General features: G+C 31.4%; 1 protein-coding gene across 3 annotated transcripts in view; it reads right to left on the reverse strand.

Annotated features, from left to right (window-relative positions):
• LOC113520291 (glycoprotein 3-alpha-L-fucosyltransferase A) overlaps positions 1–24,346 on the reverse strand; it is a 38,667-nt gene that overhangs the window by 4,922 nt on the left and 9,399 nt on the right. Inside the window, exons 2-7 of one of the 3 annotated variants that reach the window (XM_026905575.3) lie at positions 5,590–5,864; positions 3,066–3,214; positions 2,158–2,398; positions 1,607–1,804; positions 976–1,208; positions 70–241 (exon numbers count right to left, since the gene is read on the reverse strand). In XM_026905575.3, coding sequence (XP_026761376.1) covers positions 70–241; positions 976–1,208; positions 1,607–1,804; positions 2,158–2,398; positions 3,066–3,214; positions 5,590–5,766 — 1,170 coding nt within the window. In that variant the 5' untranslated portion in view covers positions 5,767–5,864. Of the gene's footprint in view, positions 1–69; positions 242–975; positions 1,209–1,606; positions 1,805–2,157; positions 2,399–3,065; positions 3,215–3,888; positions 4,520–4,582; positions 4,855–5,589; positions 5,865–24,346 lie in introns of those variants that run through there. The other 2 variants (XM_052897996.1, XM_031914580.2) reach the window with 2 other exon arrangements.

The raw sequence follows: 24,346 nt of genomic DNA on the forward strand, positions 1-24,346 counted from the left end.
CTTCTTACATACCGGTGGACTATATTATTGGGATACTTATTTTCAGTTCACTATATTAATATTATTTACCTTCCACTTGAAATATGAGTTGTAAAGCGTATCGTCTTCGTCGAGACGACGCAAGTACGAGGCTAATTCCTCAGGACCCGCGAATTCTTCTACATGAATGTACGAATTGTGCGGCGCGGCTGCCGCGTATTCGGACGCTCGTGCGCCCATCACTATTGGCAACACATTATGTCTGCAAGCAGAAATAATATGTGGTATATTTATTCCTTAAAAAATACTGCAATTTTGATAATAATTAGTATTAGATCAACAGGTGTAGAATTTAAAAAAATTAGTCATCAAAATTGATTCAGTAATGGCAAAGATATTGCATAATATAGGTACACACATAAAATAAAGTATATGCAGTCTAATTAAAAACCTTATCTTTTTTATGTTAGGTAAATATAAGAAATTAAGATGAATCTTGGAATGTCATGCTATAGGAAAACCTGTGGTGATAGTTTAGTGTGTAACGTTACTGTTAAAATCTTATTGCTCATAGTTTATATTAATGCCACTAATTTTAATTCGTGCTTTTAAATATAAGTTTGTAAGTGAAATAAAATTTATTACTATTATTATATTACGAAAATACATATTTTGTGTAAAAGTCATTTGCATAGTTTCTTATCCACCATTATCCAACTTGTATTTCTGCTATTTATACTAAGCAGATTTTGCTGCAATGTTAGGTATAGGTAGATCGGTTTGAAAGATAAGATATGGTAGCGAAATTACACGGTATGAAGGTATAGAGTCCTCAAGGGTGGCAATGCATGAGAGGTACCATAATTGTCACGGAATATTCTGTGACATTTTTGATGTTGTTTGTGTCTATAAGTGACGGTTTACCATTTCTAACACTTGCGTCTTTTGTCTTTTATAACTTAGCTTAATTTTTTTTGTAAGAATAAATAAACTTACTGCAGTCCATTGACGAAGAATTTTTCTGTAATATAATCTCGACAATTGGAATTTTCAAAGGCGAGATAGAATTTGTATTCTCTGTCGAGCATTTCTAAACAATTTGGATCTGTTCTCGGGCAATGGTGTGAGCCACATGCGCCGTAGATGTCTACTGGAATGTATTTGGCAAGTTGGCGGGCGTATTGCAGACGGCGGTTACGTGCATGGCAATTGGAAACGAACCACGCTACCTGTGAAAAAAGAATCATTGTTATTTAATAAAAGATCTTTTTACAAGTAGTAGCTTTTCGATTTTAGATAATTACGTACTCTTACTTAGTTTAAACATGTTCTTCAGCTGATTAAGTTGCGTTCAATCTTCACTCTTATTCACCGTTTCATGAGTCGTATAAAAAAATTAAAAGAAATGGTACATACGAGAACGCAAGAATGGGGTTGGCACTCGGTTCTCTCTTTTTATCTTGTATGAAATTAGAGCTATTCTCTACAAGTAAATACTTGAACGTTGCTTGTAATTTATTAATTTATTATATGTAAGGATGATTTTTAAGGGACTTATACCACAGATAATATAATACTATACTAGTACTTATACGGAAAGTAGGTACTTATCTATCCAATTTCTTACTTTTTTAGTTTTATTGGCTGCATAATTCTTGTCAAGTTCCTTCTCAGTGACAAGGGGATCATGGTACACCCATCTCTCGTATGGAGCAACGATATCAGAGTCCCGCCGGTACGTCGAGGTCCAGTTGAATACATTCAGCGACGACGGCCGCAGTGACGCCGTGTGGTAAGGGCATTCTAAGTAGTATAGGATCCATATCTGTAATAAGAAAAAAAAACACTTTTTGTCCATTGCATTTACATCACTATTGATTATCATTATGTGTTATATATTAACTTTTGCACCTACATAATATAAAAGAATAACGGTAAAGATTACTTCGATTTTTTCGAAGATAAAGATTAGATTAAAGGCATAAAAAAGAGCTTTAGCATTTCTTGAAAGCAAAACTAAACTTTTTTTCTTAAAGAAAAATGGTCCATAAACGACAAATAAATTGAACAATACCGTCTGTTAAGTTGACAGGGAGTGATCGTGTTACTTTTCTTCTTATTTTAATTTCACTTGTACCTATATATGTACATTCAGATAAACTATAATAAATAATTTACCTGATTAGGAGGACGTTTTATATTGAATGGTGTGTGATGATCTTTGTATAGAATAGCATCAGCCGTGGCGGCGTCTCTGGCATCGGCGGTGAGAGAGCATCGGTCTACCGGACACTTGTTGCGGATGAATTCAGTTCGACCGGCGGGCACGCCCCATGCGCCCAGTCCGTTGGCAAGTAGAATTTTTTTCACAGGTACTGTTTCATCCTTCGGCAACGTGTACATTAACTGTTGGACCACTCTGTGAAAAAGAAAAAAACCTTTTATGTTATAGATAGCTATGTAAAGTTACATTTAGATATATATACAATAATAGAAAAACTATTAAAAAAAGGTGTTACCTTTTTAATGACAATAATAATCCTCATCATACTAATATTATAAATTCGAATTCACGGGATAAAATTATTAAATAAGTATTTGTATACATGTCGCCGCGTGGTCCCGCATAGAATAGGCCACCCCCTTCTTTCCTGTGGGTGTCGTAAGAGGCGACTAAGGGAGGGTAAGGGATGGGCAGCAGCATTCCTTTTAAAAGATTTCCAAAGCCTAACTGCGGTTGCCAATCCGCCTGGTAAGCATAACAACTACTGGCAAAATCCCCCAAGGGGGAGGCTTATGTTCAGCAGTGGATAGTTAAAGGCTGATAATGATGATGATGGTACTTGTAGCCATCAGTATACCTGGAAAGTCATGATATTTTTCATAGGGAAGCTTGTTCTATTTCGCGAGGTTTTCTCCTAGAGATTATAGTATGGTACTTTAGAAACGGCGACACCCCTTGTGATGCTAGCGATATCATCATTGTGGTATAAAAAATTCAAATTCGAAATCATTATTAAAAAAGGCAGCTATCCTTTTTGTTTACAGCCTGTATATATTTAAATTTTAAATAATCTGAGACTTACCTGTCATCACCTGGCGCGTCCTCCGGGAACAGGCCCTCATTTGGATCGCTGTGTTTGGGCCGCTGCTCCCCGCCGCGCATGTACCACGGTCGTCGAGCCACATCGTCCTCGTCATGTTCTATAACTTCTTCCTTCTCAATTATCGATGTCTATAATGAAAAGATATTATAATAATTCAATAAAAGTCTAATACCAATAAATGAGTCGAGGGAAGGGATTATTAGTAACGGAGACTAACGGTCTCAGTTAGGTGGGATTCATTACAATGACATAACTGATCTGATTTCATGTGATTATAGGTAAAGACTTACTAATCACCTTTATCAATCACCCTTTAGAACCTCGTCTGTGTAAACTAGTAGAAAAGATAACCATACCCTTTAATTTTAATTAAAATAATAAACCATTAAAAAGACTGACTAGTGTTAGGGGTTTTTTAATTGCTAAGTTATGACTGATAAACAAAGAGCAAACTAAACTCATGCTTGAGTTTATGTTTCTTATAAATCACATAGTCCATTTATCTTTGTGAATCGTCTGCATTCTCTCTTCACCTTCACGTCTATCTATCTACAATTAGAAATCCTTTAAATATTGTTTAATTTTGTAATAGATATCTATAGTTATTTATACTAACTTTATATATATTTTTTTATAAAGTGTGTAATAACTGATTTGTCAATGAGTTAAAAAAATAGTTCCTTTTTGTAATACAATAATAAACAAGAAAAGTATTTTGGTCTTTATTTTTATATCTACCGTATTTTATTTATACATAGGTACGTATAATATTTTCGACAATCTGTGTTGTTTATATACTTACTTGGTAGAATTTATGTTTGTTATCTATTAAAGCGATATAAGAATAACCTTAGTAAGGTCACTTTTATGATAGCCAATATATACATAATATATTATGCAGGTACGATTACAAGTATAACTAGTTAGCATAACGTAAAAGAATGTAAATTGAATGGGAATAGCATTAGTATTGACTATAAAAGAATTGCATGAGGGTGCCCGCACAAGGTGATTACGCCTATGATTATAAGACATATATTAATTAATAATTACACGGGCTTAATTTGGAAATAAGTAATCTATGCCTGAGTCTGCCTATCGGAAACTCTTATATGAAAAGAATTATTGACTTAATGTAATGCGAGAACGGAATTTACGATTTTAATCTTATTTTGTATTCGAAAATAAAAATAATTTTATATAAACTATATTAAACACTTATTAAAATAAATTACGAATATTAGGAAGAAAATAATTTTATATTATTTATAAATGACTCGGCAAACGTTATTTTATCTTACTACAATTATTATACTCGATTACCATCTTGCAACCCTATTGCGGCATATAAAAATCGCGATTAAAAACGGGGGTTGATCGTAAAAGGGTGAAAATTTGAAGTTGTATGTATTTTTCAATGCTTAATCATAATAAAATAAAATAAAATAAAAAAAAATGTTCAAAAAATAAAAAAAAAATATTTAGGGCTATGTCACCATTATCATTGAGGGTTATGAAAAATACATGTTGGCCGATTCTCAGATCTACCCGATATGCACACAAATTTTTATAAAAATCGATAAAGCCGTTTCGGAGGAGTTCGGTAACAAACATTTTTATTTTTTTATATATTAGATTCAGATAAGTTTCATTCATAAGACGATGGAGTAAGAATAAAACTTGTTGCTCTTTTTACCCTAGGAAGTATTTACTTTAAAAGAACAAAAAAATTATGTTCAGAACTATAATCACTAATGGAGTAGTCAGAAGCACACGTCTGATTAAGGAAACAATATACGATATACTGTCCTTATCATACTACGTATATAATAAATACCATGATGATTAGTGGACCTGTTAAGGCGCTTAAAAGAAGCAAACATCATAATAAGTAGAAGTTGAAACACGAATGGGACAGAGGTACCCAAGTAATCGACTTTTGTACAAAGTCTCCCTCTGGTATTTATTTTATACTTTCGCGTTGTTGATTATCGGGACTAAATGCGACATGATTACAATCATGTAAATTGTAGTCAGTACTAGTAAAGATTTAGACAAATAGTATATATAGGGACTTCCATTATTACAAGACAAAATATGGGATCAACAGGATAGTGGGCGTACTTCCGTAATCTGTAATTGATCGCATATGGAATTATCAAAATCGGTATGTAATTTTATTGCCTTTTTATTGAATTATATTGCGTAATATACGTACACAAATTATATTTTATCCAATTAATAAATGATAATGTTTATTAAGATTATAATCTTAATAAACATTATTCTCTATTTTAATTTAATCATTATTTATATTTGTTAATTTCAAGTAAGCCCATAAATTTACAAGTATTTTATTTATTTATTTTACTTTTATCTTTTAATGTATCTTTTAAAAAGAATCGTAACTTTATAAGACCATTTTCTTATTTGTGTCATATACTTAGATATTTTTATTAACTGCATTCTATATCTTTGTTTACTTGACTAGTAAAATTTTAACCTGGAGATGTTGCTCTTCGCGAGGTGGCGCTGGCGCCGGTGGTGAGGGGCTCCGTGGTGACGGCTCTAGAGGCGGCGGGCGTGGCAGCAGGAGCAGCGCCAGCGCTGTCAACGCTAGAGGCAGAAGTAACACGCCACGCCGCAAAGCTCGCAGCGCTCGCGCAGCCCTCATCCACATACCGCCGGCGCCCCTTTATCCGTTCGTTGCTCCTCTACGTCGACGGCCCCCTCTGGCGCCCATCTTTTCAGAGACTATCTTTGACTTCTTGTAGCCATCTGTAATTTTTAAATATATACCTATTATATTTTAATATTTATTTAGGTAATATAACTTCTTAATGCTACTTGGTATACCAAGCTGATAGCTCTCTAGATGGAAAGTAGCAATCATCGTTTATATTCAAGAAGTTTAAATGCAATTGATATATAATTATACTCACATACCATACTCATATATATATATATATATATATATATATATCATGAGGCAGTTTGAATGGTATACTGGAAACTTCAGTCTTATAAGGTTGAAGAGAAAACTATATTATAACTGTTATTTGTATTATGTTCTGGCGCTATCATAAAATACTGCTATCAATAATGTGTAGCGCCTAACCAGTTTATGATTTTTTTATAGCACGATATATGACTATATCATCCTGAACAAATACAGAGATAATATAATGAATACGATCAAATGAAAGCAAAATAATTTTACCCTCAATGGTTAACCGCTCTATGCCGGTACACTAAATGCTTTTTTATGCTACGTTGGAAAGATCTGAAGTTATCGAATGAAAGAAGCACGGCACATATGGCTTTCTTTGGCATTTTTTGAAATATTGTATACTATGCAGACATAGATATACTTATGTATATTTAAACTTAAAAAAATTATTATGCGACTTCAAAAATTCTTTTACTTGTAAAAAGCTATACATCAGCGAGTAATATAGGTTGTATTTTTTCATAACTTATTAATTTATATTTTTACCTATCTACCTGTGCGATGCCGGAGCGGGTTCCTAGTCATTTAATATAATGATTTCTTGACACAATTGATTAAAAGTGATTGTAGATATGGACAACGATATGCACAGCTGCACAAGGGTAAAAATTTATCAATTTCTAAAATAGAAGCGACACCTTCACACGAGTAATAGTAGTAGTCTAAATTGGAAACCAATGTATAAATGCAACTAAAAACGCTACATTTTGAATGTACAGCCAATTCCAGACATCTAACATGTAAAAATAGAGAATTGAAAGATAAATTAAGAGGGAAATGCAGCTTGAGTGGGCAACTTCTGGGAAATTCGATAGATCTTCTCATCATCTTTGTCACAAAAGCTTAAAGACGAATCAGTGAGTCATGATATATGGTGTTGAAATGAAGACAATTAGATATGACAAGACAAGCCCACCAATTGAAAGTCGCTTAGCAAGCTATGAAAAGAGCTTGCGTATGATTGGCGTTTCTCTGAGAGATCGAATACGAAATGAAGTATTTTGCCAGAGGACCTAAATTACCAACATAGCTCTGCGGATCTGCAGATTGAAGTGATAATGGGGTGGTCATATTTGGCAAAAAATCGATAACTGCCTTCTGAAATGAATATTGTGAATCGGCAAGCGTAGATGATCTATTACTAGGTGATGTAACGACAAAAGTAAGATGGCTGGTAAAAATTGGTAGAGAAGAGCTGAAGATTTTACTCAGTGACATTCAGCAGTAGATTGCAGTAGGCTGCAGTAGGCCGACTATGACGACGATTATGATGATAAAATTAGAAGATATTATTTGATATAGAGTTTCATACCTTTTATCCTTGGACTTAATATACAATATAATTAATAACATTAAATTTATAAAAATGAAAACAAGTAGTTGAGATTATTTTTAGACTGTAAGTAGATATTTCTTAGCATTTCAGTATATACTCGTAATACTGCATTCATATTTAATTTACATTTCTTCTTTTCGTAAACGACCTATTATATTTATTATAAGTATTAAACAATAACGAAAATTTATAGAGACGCGGCATAAGAGAATTGTGTAAAAAGTATAATAGAAATGATAAAGTTGTCAATCAATCCAAATTAGTTCAGTTAACAGTTTGCTACAATTTATGACTCTAGAAAGTGCAGACATTATTCTTAATCTATGAGGTACAATAAATATGGTAATTCATCTGAGTACAATGACAATAGAAAAAATATTTTTTTTTTGTTCGTCATTTCAATAAACGGTAATATCTAATATACGCATTTTGTTTGAAAATAGGTATTTTTTCTGAGGTAATAGCACAGTATAAGTCATTGCTTACTACTTAGTAATAGTCTAGTTTAATTTAGTTTAGTCATTACAAAGAGGACCTAAGTTTTTTTAAAACAGCCCTTCCAATGCTATATTTAGGGCTATTCATTTTTTCTCAATAACACAATATATAGGCTCACTCTGCCTGCCACGTTGGATTCTAATATGCTCGGCGAAATGTGAAATGTAGGCATATAGAGTGATATGTTCTCCACAAGGATATTAGTCCACAAAATTCCTTCGACTGGTTCATTATGGATTATAGTCGAGGTCATATTTTCTTCTTATAAATAAAAAAAAAAAAACTTATTCCATTATTCCATTTAATAATTAACGCGTCATGGACTGATTATAGAAATGATAGTAGAGACCTTAGATTACATAGATAGTGTTATGTACGAATGCTTCTAGAAAAACAGCCCAAACTATTTATCATGCAAACAATTTTGCGTGATAAATAGTTATGAGTGGTTCTTTTATAACTTATTTATTTATTTAGATTTTATTATTTTTGCATCTTTTTAATGCGTAAACACTTATTTTATTTATTAAATAATACGTCAAGATAAATTTTATGCGTAAGTATATAGAACACTGATAAAAAAAACGAGCAAGCTAATTTGACAATTAGCTGACAAAAATCTAAAATAGTAAAGCAGACTACTAGGTTTCTAAATTTGATAAACAAAGAAACTTGAGTACGACTATTGAAAATGTGATTAAAAGGGAGCTTAAGAATAACTTAATTTTAAAAATGTCTAGTTTTCTGGTGAGTTACCTATTATTTTTACAAAGGTGCATTATAGAGAAAGAAAGTTAAATTTTGTAGAAAAAGGCAGTAACGAATCATCAGCATCATGGGTATCACACTTATATGCGATGTCAGTATTGATGTTTAAAGTTTTGTTTAAAATTTTGAATGTGGCTTCGCATACTAAGTGTACGAAGCGTTAAATTTAGAAACGAATTTATTTTTTGATTATTTGTGTATAGGACCTATGAGGAATAAAAGTTCATATTTAGAAAAATAACTTGAAGTAGGTAGGTACATTGGTATAGCATACCGCATTTCTTTTCGTCCTCAAGAAGTCATAAGGACGCATCAGTGCTTAAGAAGGAATACTTAAAATATTCGCAATACTCTGAATAAAACTGATTAACCAGCGCACATTAGTAATAGTTTCCTATAATTCTCTTCATATAGGTATGAGATATGAGCAAATACCCGTCTTATCATGAATACGAAAATTGTATTGATCATTCAATCGATGCCGTATTAACTTTTTATATGAATGAAATACCTGCAGAAAATAAATAAATCACTAGTACATTTTACTAAAATTTGCGTTAACACTGTTTGTAGTTTGATAAAAATTTTATCAGCAACGAATGACCGTAAAAATTTTTTTTATTGCGACAGGATATTAGGTGTGATTATGTTTATGGTAGGTGTTTTATAGTATACCTACCTTATTTTACATAAATTTCTATTTTTAGTATTCAAACGAATGTAATGTAACCCTTTCCTTTCTCGTGGGTGTCGTATGAGGAGACTAAGGGAACAGTCGAGTAATGGAAACATCACTAAAGTGCTGCGGTCCCCAACCCGCCTGCCAAGCAACTTGCAATACCTAATAGGGGGAGGCCTATGTTCACCAGTGGACAGTAGCTGCTGATATCATCATCACCATCAATCGGATGTATAGTGTATTTGTTGTCGTGGTATTTTGTACAAAACTATATTATTATAACAGTTGGATTTAAAAATACATTTTACAACTGTCGTACAGATCGCGGTTACCTATCTCGTGAATGATATTTTTGTACCGTTTGGACATGAGTAAGCACTTTCATTTATGGCCCATGAAATCATGCCATTAAAATAAAATACGTAATATGAAAACTATAATATTTCTCTCATTAAAGTTATATTCATGTCGCGTCTGAATAATTTATATACATTTATTATACATAGTTTATATTTCATAAGAGAAAACCAAACACTATTAGTTCAGTTTAATACAAAATTACTTGATTTTTTAATTGTTCGATTTATTTAAAGTAAAGGTATCTATGAGCGCGACTGCAATGAATAATTTATCTTTGCAGGATAAGTTGCAAAACTGATCTGTTAGTTGGAGATGAGAATCTACTATATATACTATATATAGTATTTACTTTAAACCTATTGTACAAATACCTACATCCCAATAAACCATAACAATGTAAATGCTCAGAATCTCATTATCAAATACTATAATAAAGCGGCTTTCACTTAATTCATCGGAAGTGTTTGACAAATAGAATCCCATTATAGCGCAAAATTACGCAGCCATGACGAACTCCTGTATGTTAAAATGACACCAATTATCACATTTTTATACTATTTAGCCAAATTCGACATAGACATATCTGTAAATAAATTATTAAGTTTTTGAGAAAGTTCCTATATATAAGTACAAATATGTTTATAATTATTATTGTTGTGAATAGAATTTCCTTAGTTTGAACATATGAATAAATGTTTAATTGTGGTCGCGTATGTGACTTTGTAAGTGGTTTTTGATTATTTCTTAAAAACTGTGTTTATTTATTGTTCCTGTATCTCTTTTAGTACATGTATACCTTATTTTAAAGCACAATAGATATGAGAGGTTGCAATGTTGTAGGTTTTTGTTCGAAACAGTCAAACCTTCAATAATAATATATACTTTTATCAACGGTAATTATTACAGACTAGCTTTATCCTGCGGTTTTATACACATATAAATAACGTTGATAAAAGGACATACGCATATACTTTTATCAACTGTAATTATTACAGGCTAGCTTTATCCTTCGGTTTTGCTTAATTGAATGAAAATTGAAACATCCTACGTGTTTATTTAGTGTGTCATCCATTCATATATATTAAGGTATAGCTTAATGGGTTTAACTGTAAAAAAGTGTTGTGTCCGTCTATCATAGATTTTTAATTTCTAAATGAAATGAGCCGTGTAGGTCCCGGCATCTATGCCATATTCTAATATGCCACCCATTTTTTCCCGTGGGTGTCGTAAGAGGCGATTAAGGACCGAACTCTATATAGTGGTGGGGTTTGTATAGTGGAGGGATAGGCAGCAGCGTTCCTTTTAAACCATAAAATCAAAAGCCAAACTGCGGTTGCCAACCTACCTGCCTGTCAAGTGTGGAAACTACTGGTAAAACCCCTTATGGGGGAGCTTATATTTAGCAGTGGACAGTTAACGATTGATACAACAAATGAGATGAGGATTTGTATTTCTCGTTTTATTGGTAATAATATAGGTAGGTATGAGAAAATTTAGCTACACTAGCTTTTTGCCTGCTACTTCGTATTCAGTTTCAACGATAAGAAAACCATTTCTAGAATATGTATCAAGATAAAACATTCGCCAGTTTTTAATGTAAGACGAAAACTGTTTAAACCATATCCAATTTGGTGCAATAGTTTTTGAGGAATACCGGAACAAATATACAAAGTTTCTAAAAAAATATTGTTTTGCTTCTATTGCTCATATTATTATTTTTTAAGACCCCTAATATTTTTTTTGTATATTTCTCATGAGGGGGTTAATATCTAGTTACAATTTTATTATATTAGTAAGATTATGGTACTTATGTGTTTAATATAACTTAAAATTGCATATATAATATATTTTTGATGCAACTTAGAATGGCAAACAAGCGGGCGGCCCACCTGATAGAAAGTGGCGTATATATATATATATATATATATATATATATATATATATATATATATATATATATATATATATATATATATATATATATATATAACAAACCTAAGACATGAGCAGTACCATGGACATAACAGAGTATACTGTTTCGTCCATGATATCCCTCATACGTTGCTATTCCTGAGGACTCAGGTGTTATTCCTCTGTACCCTGTAAATTTACTGCCATATCCCACCCATTAAACTGAAGCCAAGCAAACACAACTGCTTAATAGTAGAAACAAACAAAAAAAGAATGGGGCAGAGGTGCCCAAGCAAACGACTTTTTTTACATAGTCTCCTTCTGGTAAATAATCAATTTACAACAATTGTGATAAGTAAGTACTTAGTGTGTTTTATTTTATTAACTAGTAGCTGTATCCTGTGGTTTTATTTGCGTGAATCAGTAGTTAAAGTATCTTATATACTAAGTTAGGATGCAACTTGTCCGTGTACCAAATTTCATATAAATTTGTTCAGTAGTTTTTGCGTAAAAGAGTAACAAACATCCGTCTATCCATTCATGGTTATAAACTTTCGCATTTATAGTTAATATTATAATAGGATCCACCCATGTATGTTACATGGGAGTGTTCAGTACATTAAGTAATTTTATTAATAAAAACTACAGTAGGAGGTATGTTGTACTTATTCAAGAGTAATTATTAATGTTTCAACAGTTCGTATAAAATTGTGTAAGAATAGTATGATAAATGCAACCCTGAAAGTATTTTGAATAGAATCCGCTATAAGGCAATAAATATATTTGCAATCGTAGGAAAATAATCCTTTTTTAAATATGTAATAAAATATAATAATTACAGAACTGTTTTTTTTTATTTGCGTACATCTTGCAGCGCATATCTTATTAATATAATACACTTGTGATTAGACGATGTTGGTACATTGAGATATTAAAAAAATATATGAGGGGTTTTAAAAGACCAATAGTTGCCGAAATTTTTTTTTATTCCTTTGTCTGTCTGTCCGTATGTTTGTTCTTATATTACACAAAAACTACTGCACCAAATTCAATGCAATTGTCACATTTGTCTTTCTGAAGGTCTAACTTAAAATCTGGTGTAGGTTTAATATTGATACGATATTTACAAGTGGTTTATTTAATTAGTTTTCTTATTTCTAAAATCCACATATATGAAGTAGCGAATAAAAAGCTAGTCAGAAATAATTAAATTGTGTTCCATTAATAAACCTTCAATTCCTTCAATTGTGGCAAAACCAGCATTTTTACTTTTGATTTAAAAACTAAACTATTGAACCGATTTTGATAAAATTTCTAGTGCGCCGATCTGAAACTATATATATTTAAAAAAAAAATGACTGTTGAGAGGTAACAAACATAAAAAGATAAAAAATTGAGAACAAATCTTTTTAAAGACGGTTGACAAAATATATAATTTTGACATAATGTCCTTATCGATTTAATATTACGATGTTCAAATATTTGACAACCTTGTTGGTGTACTGGTTTAATATCTACTGATGATCGGATTCGATCCTTGTGTTGTATAAACATTTATGTTCATGATTATAGCTGTTTGTATATGTATAATGTATTTACAAAAATAAAAATATTTGTCTATTAAATGTCGCAGTGTAATGTTTGAGAGTAAATAGTGCTCCGTAATATGTCTTGTGGTATTTATTTACTATTATTTATAAAAATGGTTATGTTTATATAACTGTAAATAACCATAAAACTAAATTTAGTAAATATTGTTAAGTTAAAGTGTATCGTTATATAATTTTGTGTCTCAATGCCACTGACCTGTATACTCATTCACTCATGGATGCAGAAAATTATATTGGTAGCAGTCAACTGTATGTGAGGGCAAAAGGTTACTTTTTTTTTTAATGAGTGAGAATGAAATGGTAACCTTGTCTGCGCTCGGTATACGCTAGTAGATCACCAATGAAAAATGATAGGTGAGGTTGAAAGCGGGTCAGTTAGCCTCTTGTGGCGAATTTAACAATAATTAACCACGATGGTTTCCAGAGGGAATCGCGTGGAGATCGACCTGATAGGGTATATCACTAGCAATGGGGCTGTTTACCTTACTAACAATTCCTTTCCCGCCAATCGGTTACGGTTAATAATTTGTTTTTAATAAGTACCTAATCTATTTAGAATAGAAAAAAACAGTCACTGTTCACGTCTATTTGTTTACTTGTTTCTTTTAAATTACGCAATGGATTTTGACACAGGTTTCAATGTTATTTAGATACGTTTGACTGTTTTGCTAAAAACTATATAGAAAATTCCAGTTTCTATTTTTCAGCACTAGCTTTGGATCGACATTCAATACTGTGATTTCTAGAAATAGTTCCATACTTAATAATAGTATAAATAGTTTTATACTTAACTACCTGTTTGTCCTGATTTCATGATGTAGGTGATTCCAGATAAAGGTTTTTCCATAGACAATATAAATAATATGTTTTAGTAAAGTTACCTGTCTCCCTAGATAAATGACAAACAAATCTATTCATAAAATTGCTTCTGTTAGCGGTCGCATGAAAAAGAACAAGATAGTAGAGAATTGCCATCTCATTCTTTCTCGTAGACTTAATAGTGGCAACTTCGATCGACTCTATTTATAGACTCTTTTGTCAAGTTTATATAAGGGCTATATACTTATTGCTTAATCGCACTGCAAATATTATCTCTATTACTTGTAAAAATTTAAAAACAATGTAACAATTACATGGAAAATAAGCTGAGCCAACGAAAAAACAAAATATTGTATCTTACCATTGCAATGATTCATAAAATAACAGCAATGTATAATTCTTTTACGTATAATTTTATAATAATCTATAAATACTTGTTTTTTTTTTAATATAATATAATAACGTGTATAATATTTTTCAGGCCGACATGTCGTCATGATAAATTGATTTAATGGGTTTTAACGATATTAAAAATTATTCGAGCGAAATATTGACCCTTCATAGTAAAAAGTTGTGTAGAGCGTAGTTGCATGTAGAGGTCTTTGATTGAATAATTGTATGGTCATGTTTAAGAAAAAAAGAAAACACCCAGTTATCGTCGAATAGAATACAGCTAGTATTTCCCAATAATATGATATAATAGGACAAAAATGCTGTCGCTCGGCGGCGAACAAAAGTAGATGAAGACATATTGCGAGGACCTCAATCGCGAAGGAGCGCCTCATCGACGAGCCACTGTCATTGTGAAAACCACGACCACTCTGTCAAGAGTGTATGACTGAAAAGAGAGAGAGAGGACAAAAAAGGGCATTTATCTACATAAACTTTACTAATAAAATCCATTAATTTAGGACAATTTGAATAGAATTTTCATACCAAATTCTATTCAAATCCAATCAAATCTAGTTGTCAAAGTATGATTGAGTAATGTGATATACAAAGTTTTGCACAAATACTGATTTGATTTTCTATCACTGTCTTATGATTGTGACATTACTGTTATAACTTTTTGACTTTTGCTGTTACAATGTTATAATTATTTTTAATGAATAAATAAATAAAAACTTTCAAGACATATTACAGCGTTAATATATCTTTATTTTTAGCTGTAGGAATCCAATATTCTCTATGGTCTATATCGTTTTACATCAAGTAGTAAACATCGAAACTTCTTTACAAAGTTTCATATTAATTATTTAGTAAGAACGCGCATTAGTTAGAAAGAAGTAGTAACAAGAGCGCGGCTCATAAAGTACGTAATGAATAAGTTAATGAAGACAATAATAGCACAGTAAGGTAGCAGCTTCTGAAAAATAGTTCTTTATATTGATATTATGAATTATAATAGGTATAATAAGTAGGATTCAGATTTTTGCTATATAACTTTCAATTATAATGTTGGAGTTTTAATACTGGCTGTTGACGTTGAGGTTTTTTAGAACAGTGTATTATTTTTGTGTTTGTTTTATGTCAGATTTTTATAAGACATGTCTCGTTTTTTTTTTCATTAAACCTATTATTTTATATCACAAATACATATGTTTTATTATTGCACTCTGCTATTTACAACAGGTTATGGGCCCAGCTCTGTAAGTAGAAAATTTTCATGATATCTAACAAGAGTGATTTGTCAATTTCGTTTGAAAAACTTAAAGGACGGGTGAACTATGTATATTGGAAATTTACTATGCAGAATGCTCTTATGAGAAAATATATGAAAATGTATTTGTGGATATAGTGCAGATGATAGCTTGTAACCTGAAATAAGAAAACGGCTGGACGACAAGGAAAAATCATTGATTTGAGTTGAAAAATGTTGTTTTTCTCATCTCATGGGAGCTAAAAGGAAGGAAGGAAGGAGGTGGATAGGAAGGTGCATATGATGACAAAGTTCTTGGTATGAGATTGAAGATGTTACATAGTATTTGTTCAATCAAACTGGAGGACTTTGTTGGTATGGAGTTGTGTGTCGATCAAGTTGTGTTGTATGCTCTACAGTTAGCAAGTACGAATAAAACTATCGATGATGAGTTTCTTTGGGCAATTATGCTGCAAGGTTTACCATCGAAGTACGAATCCATGATCATGCCACGTGAGCACTCGAGAATTGTAATATTAGTTGGTTTAGTGAAGACTAAATTATAAATTTTTCAATAGAACATTTTAAACACGAGAAGGTATACTATGAAAAGAAACATTTAAAATGATATGATGAAATTCAAACACTGTTCGAATACATTATTCACTTTCATAAGTGGACACTGACTGTAAAATTATAATGACTAAAGCTATTGTATATGTTAGATAAAGCCATACAACACGTGTTATGCAATTACAATACACCTACCCACAATGTACACACATGAATCAGTTATCATTCATATCTTTCTAAAATATCATTTACAAATGTAACGTGAATGCGATGGACAGTATGAAGCATGAGGTGGACTCAATTTATTCCTTGATAGCATTTGGTGTTTTGTCTAATCAAAATAAAAAAGTTATAACTAGAAAAAATACCCACTTTTATGATTGTAATTCTCGATTAAGTAGTATAGTAAAAAAAATATTATATCAATGTGATGCCAGATGTGGTAGGTATATAATTAAAATATTGCATGTTAGATATCAGTGACCGGACAAATGACCTGAAGAGGGTCTTTTTAGAGTAACAATACAGATTGCTTCGTACATATGAGGTCCTAGGATCGATTCTGCGTCAGAGAGTAAGAAAGGTATACATTATCGTACTAATACGTTTTTAAAATTACAGAATTCAAAATTTCTGAATTAGTCAATTAATATGTTTTTCATTTCACTTCTAGAGCCGTCATTGCGTAATAAATAATTAGTTTAAACAATTTTGATTTGTGTTATTTACTTGTAAATATTTAATATATGAATGCTATACAATTATATCAATTTGTTCTCAAGTTATGAGAGTAAGAACAGACCACGTATATCTGGGGATACAACTCAACATTTAAATAACTTACGAAAGTCGAAGAACAATATAAAGAAAATAATTTCTAGAATTAGGCCGAGCTAGAATGGAACTCCAAACCTCATTCACAAACGAATGTTGGTGATCCTTTTTATCGATTCTATGTTAATTTACTTTGGTTGTATGTTAATATTAATAAAACTATAAACGGTGTTTTGAAATTAATTAAAATACATAATTTATGTTTTCTAATGTGTGTTTGATTTTCACGACCCTAAGAAGTTCAATATATTTTAGTACAACGTATCAAAATTGTATTAGTGATCCTTTATCGATTCTATGTTAATTTACTTTGGTTGTATGTTAATATTAATAAAACTATAAACGGTGTTTTGAAAGAAATTTTAAAATACATAGAGGGCATTACGTTTCAGTCTAATTTTATGATTTCATCACGACCCTAAGAAGTTCGTAATATATTTAGTACAACGTATCAAAATTGACAGTCAATCCGGTCAAAATGTATAAAAACTATTAGCTGTGACCTTTTATAATAAATTTAAAATAATTAACTAACTTTCGATAAAAGAATGAAAAAATAGATTGTAAAGGTTAGGAAATATTGTTATGACGTTATTTATATCCACATTGTGATATATTTACAAAATAACCATATAGTTTTTTTTTAGGCAGTTGTTTAAAGTTGTTCCATACGGTTATAGTGGGGGGAAATGGATTGTTAGTAATGGTGTCTAATGAACTTATTGTTAACAATACACCCTATCAGGTCGACCTCCACGTGGTTCCACCTGGAAACCATCGTGAACAATTCTTGTTGAATTCGTCACGATGGGCTAACTGACCTGCTTCATCCTCACCTATCAGCCCTCACTGGTGCCTTGCCGGTGTATACCTATAGCGCGGGCGGGGTTACCATTCCATTATCACTCATTAAAAAAAATACGGTTATAGCACAGCCTTGTTAAAAAGTGATTAATATCATTGGAAAGTGAACTGAGATCTCATTATAGACACACTACTATATTTGCCATAGAGAGGCTTCATAAAATAGACCTGTGTAAATACCATTCGATGGAAAGAGTAGTAGCGTCCCTCTTAAAACATCACCAAAGGTCTGACTGCCTGCCAAGCGTGGTACCTATTAGCAGAACTTTCCTTATGGGGAAGGCCTATGTTCAGCAATGGACAGTTATTGGCAGATATAATAATAATAAATAGGTATCATTGGTCCACTCGTGTTTTTGCTGCCAAGTAGCATGTTCTTGTATGTATTGTATTTCTGTAGCTAAGTGTTGCATTTCTGTCAACGATAGCATTACATATACGAGTATACCGACCTGTCATACCGAAACACAACACTAATAACACTACTTACACTACACACTCCTGCATTAATAGTGGTAATGATTATCCTGAGTGAACGCTGAGTAAAAGTGAATGAGTAGGTAAACGCTACTGTTGTAACATAAGCATAAGACTTTAATTTCTCTCTATATAAGTACTTCCGAACCGATACGACAACATAACCTTCAAGAAAAGAGCATATTCCTTTTTAAAAGGCCGGCAGTACACCTGCAATGCCGTAGGTGTTGTGGGTGACCATGGGCGGCGGTAGTCACTTACCATCAGGTGAGCCGCATGCTCGTTTGCCCCCTGTGTTGTAAAAAAAATCTACCAATTCTTTACTGTATACAAACATAGTGATAAAACATTTAATTTTAATTCCTTCGACTCGGTTAAAATACGGACTATGAGAATTGTCAATGATCCCAAGCTCATACGCGGTATTGAGCCTTTAAGTCTAAGTCAAGAATTTGTCTCCGTTGTGTGTTCTACCGCTTATATACTATATACCATAGCACTGCATATTATTGACAGAATTCATTCTTACATACAAACTAAATGGTCGCGTGCAGTGTGATTTCAGAAGAGCTTTTCTACACGAACGTTCAGGCTGTGGAATGAGATCCTTGCCGAGGTTTTCCTAGAGATTACAGTATGGGTTCTTCAAAAGGGTTTATTAAGGTTTCTAAGGTAAGGGTCTTGTAAAAAGGATGTATAAGAGTCGGTTATACATACGTGACACTCCTAGTATTTTTTTTAAAGTGAAAATGTAATAGTGACCCCGTCTGTGCTATTGGTATATACTAGCGGGGCTCCAGTGAGGGGTAATACGTGAGAATGAAATGAAGCAGGTCAGGTGGCCTGTCATAATGAATTTTAAATAATTAACCATGAAGGTTTCTGGGGAGAACTGCATGGAGATCAACCTGATAGCTAGTAATGGAACAGTTACACCCCATTATTAACAATCCCTTTCCTCTACTCGCAAATTTAAAAAAAAATCTGGATGTGTTCTATTTCACTTTAACATCCCCTTGATTCAGTATTTAGCGTTTTTTTTTCTATCTACAGACATTCGACCTTTACAATTTTATTATATGTATAGATGGGCAAAAATAAATGAATAGAATAGTATACAGAAGTTAATAAACATGTAAGTATCTATTAAAGCAACATATTTAAATTTCCTATAATTCAATGGATAAAACCGTTACAACCTTGGTATGGAGGTTAAAATATATTTCAATTCGAAATTATTATAGGCACCTATAGAACAATTTACAATCTATTTTATTAATTGAAATTTGCAAAAACAGTACAAAGTAAGCGCAGTTTAACTCGCACGATACGTTCAATACCAGATTTTCTAGTAAACAATTTGTATTACAGTCTTCTATAAATAGTGATCTATCTCAAATCTATTTACCTATTCAATTTTCAAATATACTTACAGAAATAATGCACTATTTTACTATTTTTATGACTATACCAGACATTTAAAGAATCATACTATACATACATATATCTTACATACTAGTTGTGTCTATAACTTCATCTACCTGGTGGTGCTATTAAAATTAATATGATGATTTAATACAACTAACATATTTATTGTAAACATGACTCTATGTAATTAACAAAACTTTTGAGTTCTTTGTTCCTAAAAGAACTGATTCTCATAAGTATAGGCTATATTTCATACGTTTTCTTGACTTATATTGTGATAAAACATACATCTTTTTAAGTTGTTCTGATATCCATTTGATTATAAAATTTCGTTAATAAGACAAAACATTCTAAAAATGACTTGATTTGAATGTCTTTGTTTATTTAGTTTCAGCTTTTCTAGATTGAATTTTCGCGGAAAAAACTTTGTACCTATCCGCTATATACGAGTCGTAGTCAGAATAATAGCAGATACTAGAACGACAATATCTAAGGAGGAGGATAACCCTAGCGAATGAATAAATTACAATCTTTTTCGATCTTAAAACTTTTAACATGTTGGTTAATTTTTATTTTTGGAAACATTATGAATTTAAAACCTCCTTTAATTTTTTCTTTTATTTAAAAAGAAGGTTCTGAATAAGTAACTACCTATTTACACAAAGAAAGGGCACCAATTGTCGTCTATTATGTCTTGTAGAGCAGTCTAGATATTTATTAATTATTATTAGTTTTTATCCGCGATTTCGTCCGTGTGACCGAGATATGTTTACGGACTGGGATAAAAAGTAGCCTATTTACTTCTTTATCTCACATAGTACGTGTACATCAAATTTCATAAATATTACTTAAGCCGTTACGGCGTTATAAAGTCATAAACAAATGAATAAACTTATTTTTAAAACTGTGGAAACCTCTGGTGACCAGAAGGCTGGCCTATACTTTGGTCAACGCATTTCCATTGCTATTCAGCGTGGAAATGCAGCAAGTATCCTAGGCACCCTACCAGCTGGCAGTGATGTCACAGAAATTTTTTATCTTTAAATAATTTTTAATATTTTTAATTACTTTTTCTTGTTATTTGTAGATAATATTTCAACTAGTAATGTAAAATTTGTTACTTATTTTCATATTTATAATATTAGTAAGGAAACTATAAAATAAGGATAAATGGAATAAAAGTGCAAGCGTCAAAGAATTGATCTTCGTTTAAACTAATTATTTTTTAAATTGATAGGGCTGTTTCGATATTAATTTTATCACCATTAAAATTGCTATTTTATAGAGTTAAAAGTGAAATAAATCTTTATTTATCATGTTAAAATATTTGAATAGCTTAAATAGATACTCTATATATAATAAATAATATTAGCATTAATCGTAATTGGTTTATATAATTCAACAATGAAATGCAATCAAGTCTACATATTCAATTTGAAAGTATTTATAGTTATCCACAAATTATTCGATTGAAAGTCAAGTGTTTATCAAAGTGTTTGGTGTGGTCCTCTAAGCGACAAAAATAATAATCACTAGCAATACAATCTCTGTACTACGTAAAGGGACGTCTATTTATTAAAATTAAATTTATATAACGTCTTCTATGCACTTAATTGTTCTGTAAGAGAAATATAAAAAGATGTGGTGTGATTTTCATTGGCATTTTATTCGCTTCCCGGTAGATAGAATTTTCAAAAATAATATATAGTCTATGCCTCTATGTTACCTGCTGATAGTATAGATTTCTATAGGTGAACAGTTATTTAAGTTTATTCATTACAAACAAACAATCAAATTTAGATTCTTTATAATTTTTTTTTATTTAATTCTTTATTGTATACACTAGTTATAAGAATATGTCAGAGGTAATCAAAAGTAAAAAGGCGAGCTTAACTCTGATAGAGTTTATATATTATTAATATAAATACATTTTGAACTCGCGTAACTAATGGAAGCTCCTGAAAATAAAACAAACATTTAAAAAATTATATTTAATATAAGTGTTTCCATAAGAAAATGTTGGCGGTGACTTATGTATATTAAAAAGGTTGTTCGCATAGTATAACAGTACTAAGTGTTAACAAGTGTAAACCGTTAGTAATGTTAACCATTCCTCAAACTGCTTGCTTTTCTATTACTATCGTTCGCAATTCAGTTAGCCTTACATGTGTGACAAATTGTCATCAACATAGTCATAACAGTATTCTTGCTTGATTGGAAGTTTGTACATAAACGTATCATCTGTTTTCCAAAACATCCTATCGTAAATTCGTTGAGAGAAATGCAAACAAACTATTAAAAGGGTACTTGTACCTATGCACCGTGGCAATTACTATAAGTTTGCTCTCTGTATCTCAGATACACACATCCTTATTTTACTTTTTAATATAGGTACATAAACGGATTTTTATATATAAACAAATACTTCTTCATATAAGTTTTTATCATTTAATATTGGCGCGGAACGTACGAGGAAATAATGGTGTCAATTCTGAGGCCATGATGCCATTTCTTGAAACCTATTTCTAAAATTAAAATTTCAATTTAATATTAGGTACGTGAAATTATCAAATTAAAATATTAGGATAAAGACAGGTTTAGAAAAGCGGCGCCCAAAAATAGACCTCAATGTATAGATAATATTATACGTGATTTTAAATATGCAAGTTTTATTTGAAACTTATAACATTGTGTTAATGGAATTTTGCACTCATTTTGCTCATGTGAAGTTATTAGAGTTTTATTAGAAAAGCAAAGGGTAGCTACAGTAGAGTATCGATTAAGTGAGTGTTATGATTATTATTGTTATTACACGTCAAATAAATATGTTATTACAAGTCAACTAAATGGATTATTAACGATGGAGAAGAGAAATAAAAAAAACAACCTTTTTCAGTTCTGTCATTGACACACAAGTTTTTTTTTTTTTTTTTTTATTTTATAATACCATAAACAAAGTTAGGGTTGCTATATAAAGTTCACAATAAACTATACTTCAACACTACCCCTCAAACCAAACTTTGTTTCAAACATAAAAAAAAAATACCATAAGCACAAACAGCACAATACAAAAAATAAACTTATAATTTCTGATACAGTGAAATATCTTTCATAAAATTACTTATTTTTACAGAACTCAGAGGCTTGGTGAACATATCAGCCACCATACACTGAGTAGATAAATACTTAATCTCTATTTTGTTACTCTCAACTGCTTCTCTAATAAAATGAAATTTAATGTCTATGTGCTTAGTCCTATTACTATTTACCTTGTTAGCAGCTATCTTATGACATGACTGGTTGTCATTATACAAAATAATAGGTTTATCTATCATCTCTACATATAGTTCTTTAATAATATTCTTTAAGAAAATAGCCTCCTTGGCACCCTGAGCCAGGGCAACATATTCCGCTTCAGTTGATGATAATGAAACACAAGTTTGCTTTTTACTTTCAAAGGCAATAAGATTATCACCAAGTTTAAACACTAATCCTGAATATGATCTCCTGTCTTCTGAATTTGCCCAATCGGCATCAACATATCCATATAAACTGAAGTTCTTTGACTTCTTATATACTAAACAATAATTAATTGTACCTTTCAGATACCTTACAATCCTTTTTACCTGTACAAAATGTTCTTTTGTATAACAATTATTATATTGAGATAATACACAAACTGCATGTAATATGTCTGGTCTGGTATTTAGAGCAATATACATCAAGCTTCCAATTAAATTTTGATATGGAATTTTTGGATCAACGGTGTCACTTTTACTCATCCTCAAACCTGGTAGAATTGGTGAATTTACAGGTTTGCAATCTTGCATTCCATACACACTTAATATATTTTCTATATACCTTTTCTGATCAACAATTAATTCTGAACCTACTCTTCTTATTCTCAAACTTAGGGCATGTTCTATGGGACCTAAATTCTTTAATTTAAATTTACTATCTAGTAGAGAAAATATATCATGCTTTTTCTTTTGATTATTACCAAATGCAAAAATGTCATCCACATAAATTGCTAAAATTAAATAAAGGTTATCTTGTTTGAGAATATAAATACATGGTTCATGAACAGACTGCTTAAAACCAATATTAATCAAAGCATTATGCAACTCTTTATTCCAACTTGAGGCTGCCTGCTTCAGTCCATACATAGCTTTGTTTAGTTTGCATACCTTAGGCACATTATCATTTTTACCTTTATCAATTAACAAGCCCTTTGGCATATACATAAAAACATCTTCATTTAATGTTCCATGAAGAAAAGCAGTAACAACATCCCAATGGTCTATAAACCAATCAAACTGAATTGCCAAAGAAAAAAGAATTCTAAGTGCACTAGAACGAACAACTGGTGAATATGTATCATGATAATCAATACCAAATCTTTGATTATACCCACGTGCAACTAACCTAGCCTTATATTTGACAATATTGTTGTC

This window comes from Galleria mellonella, unplaced genomic scaffold, assembly GCF_026898425.1.
Source record: "Galleria mellonella isolate WM207_F2 unplaced genomic scaffold, CSIRO_AGI_GalMel_v1 utg40, whole genome shotgun sequence".
Lineage (NCBI taxonomy): Eukaryota > Metazoa > Arthropoda > Insecta > Lepidoptera > Pyralidae > Galleria > Galleria mellonella.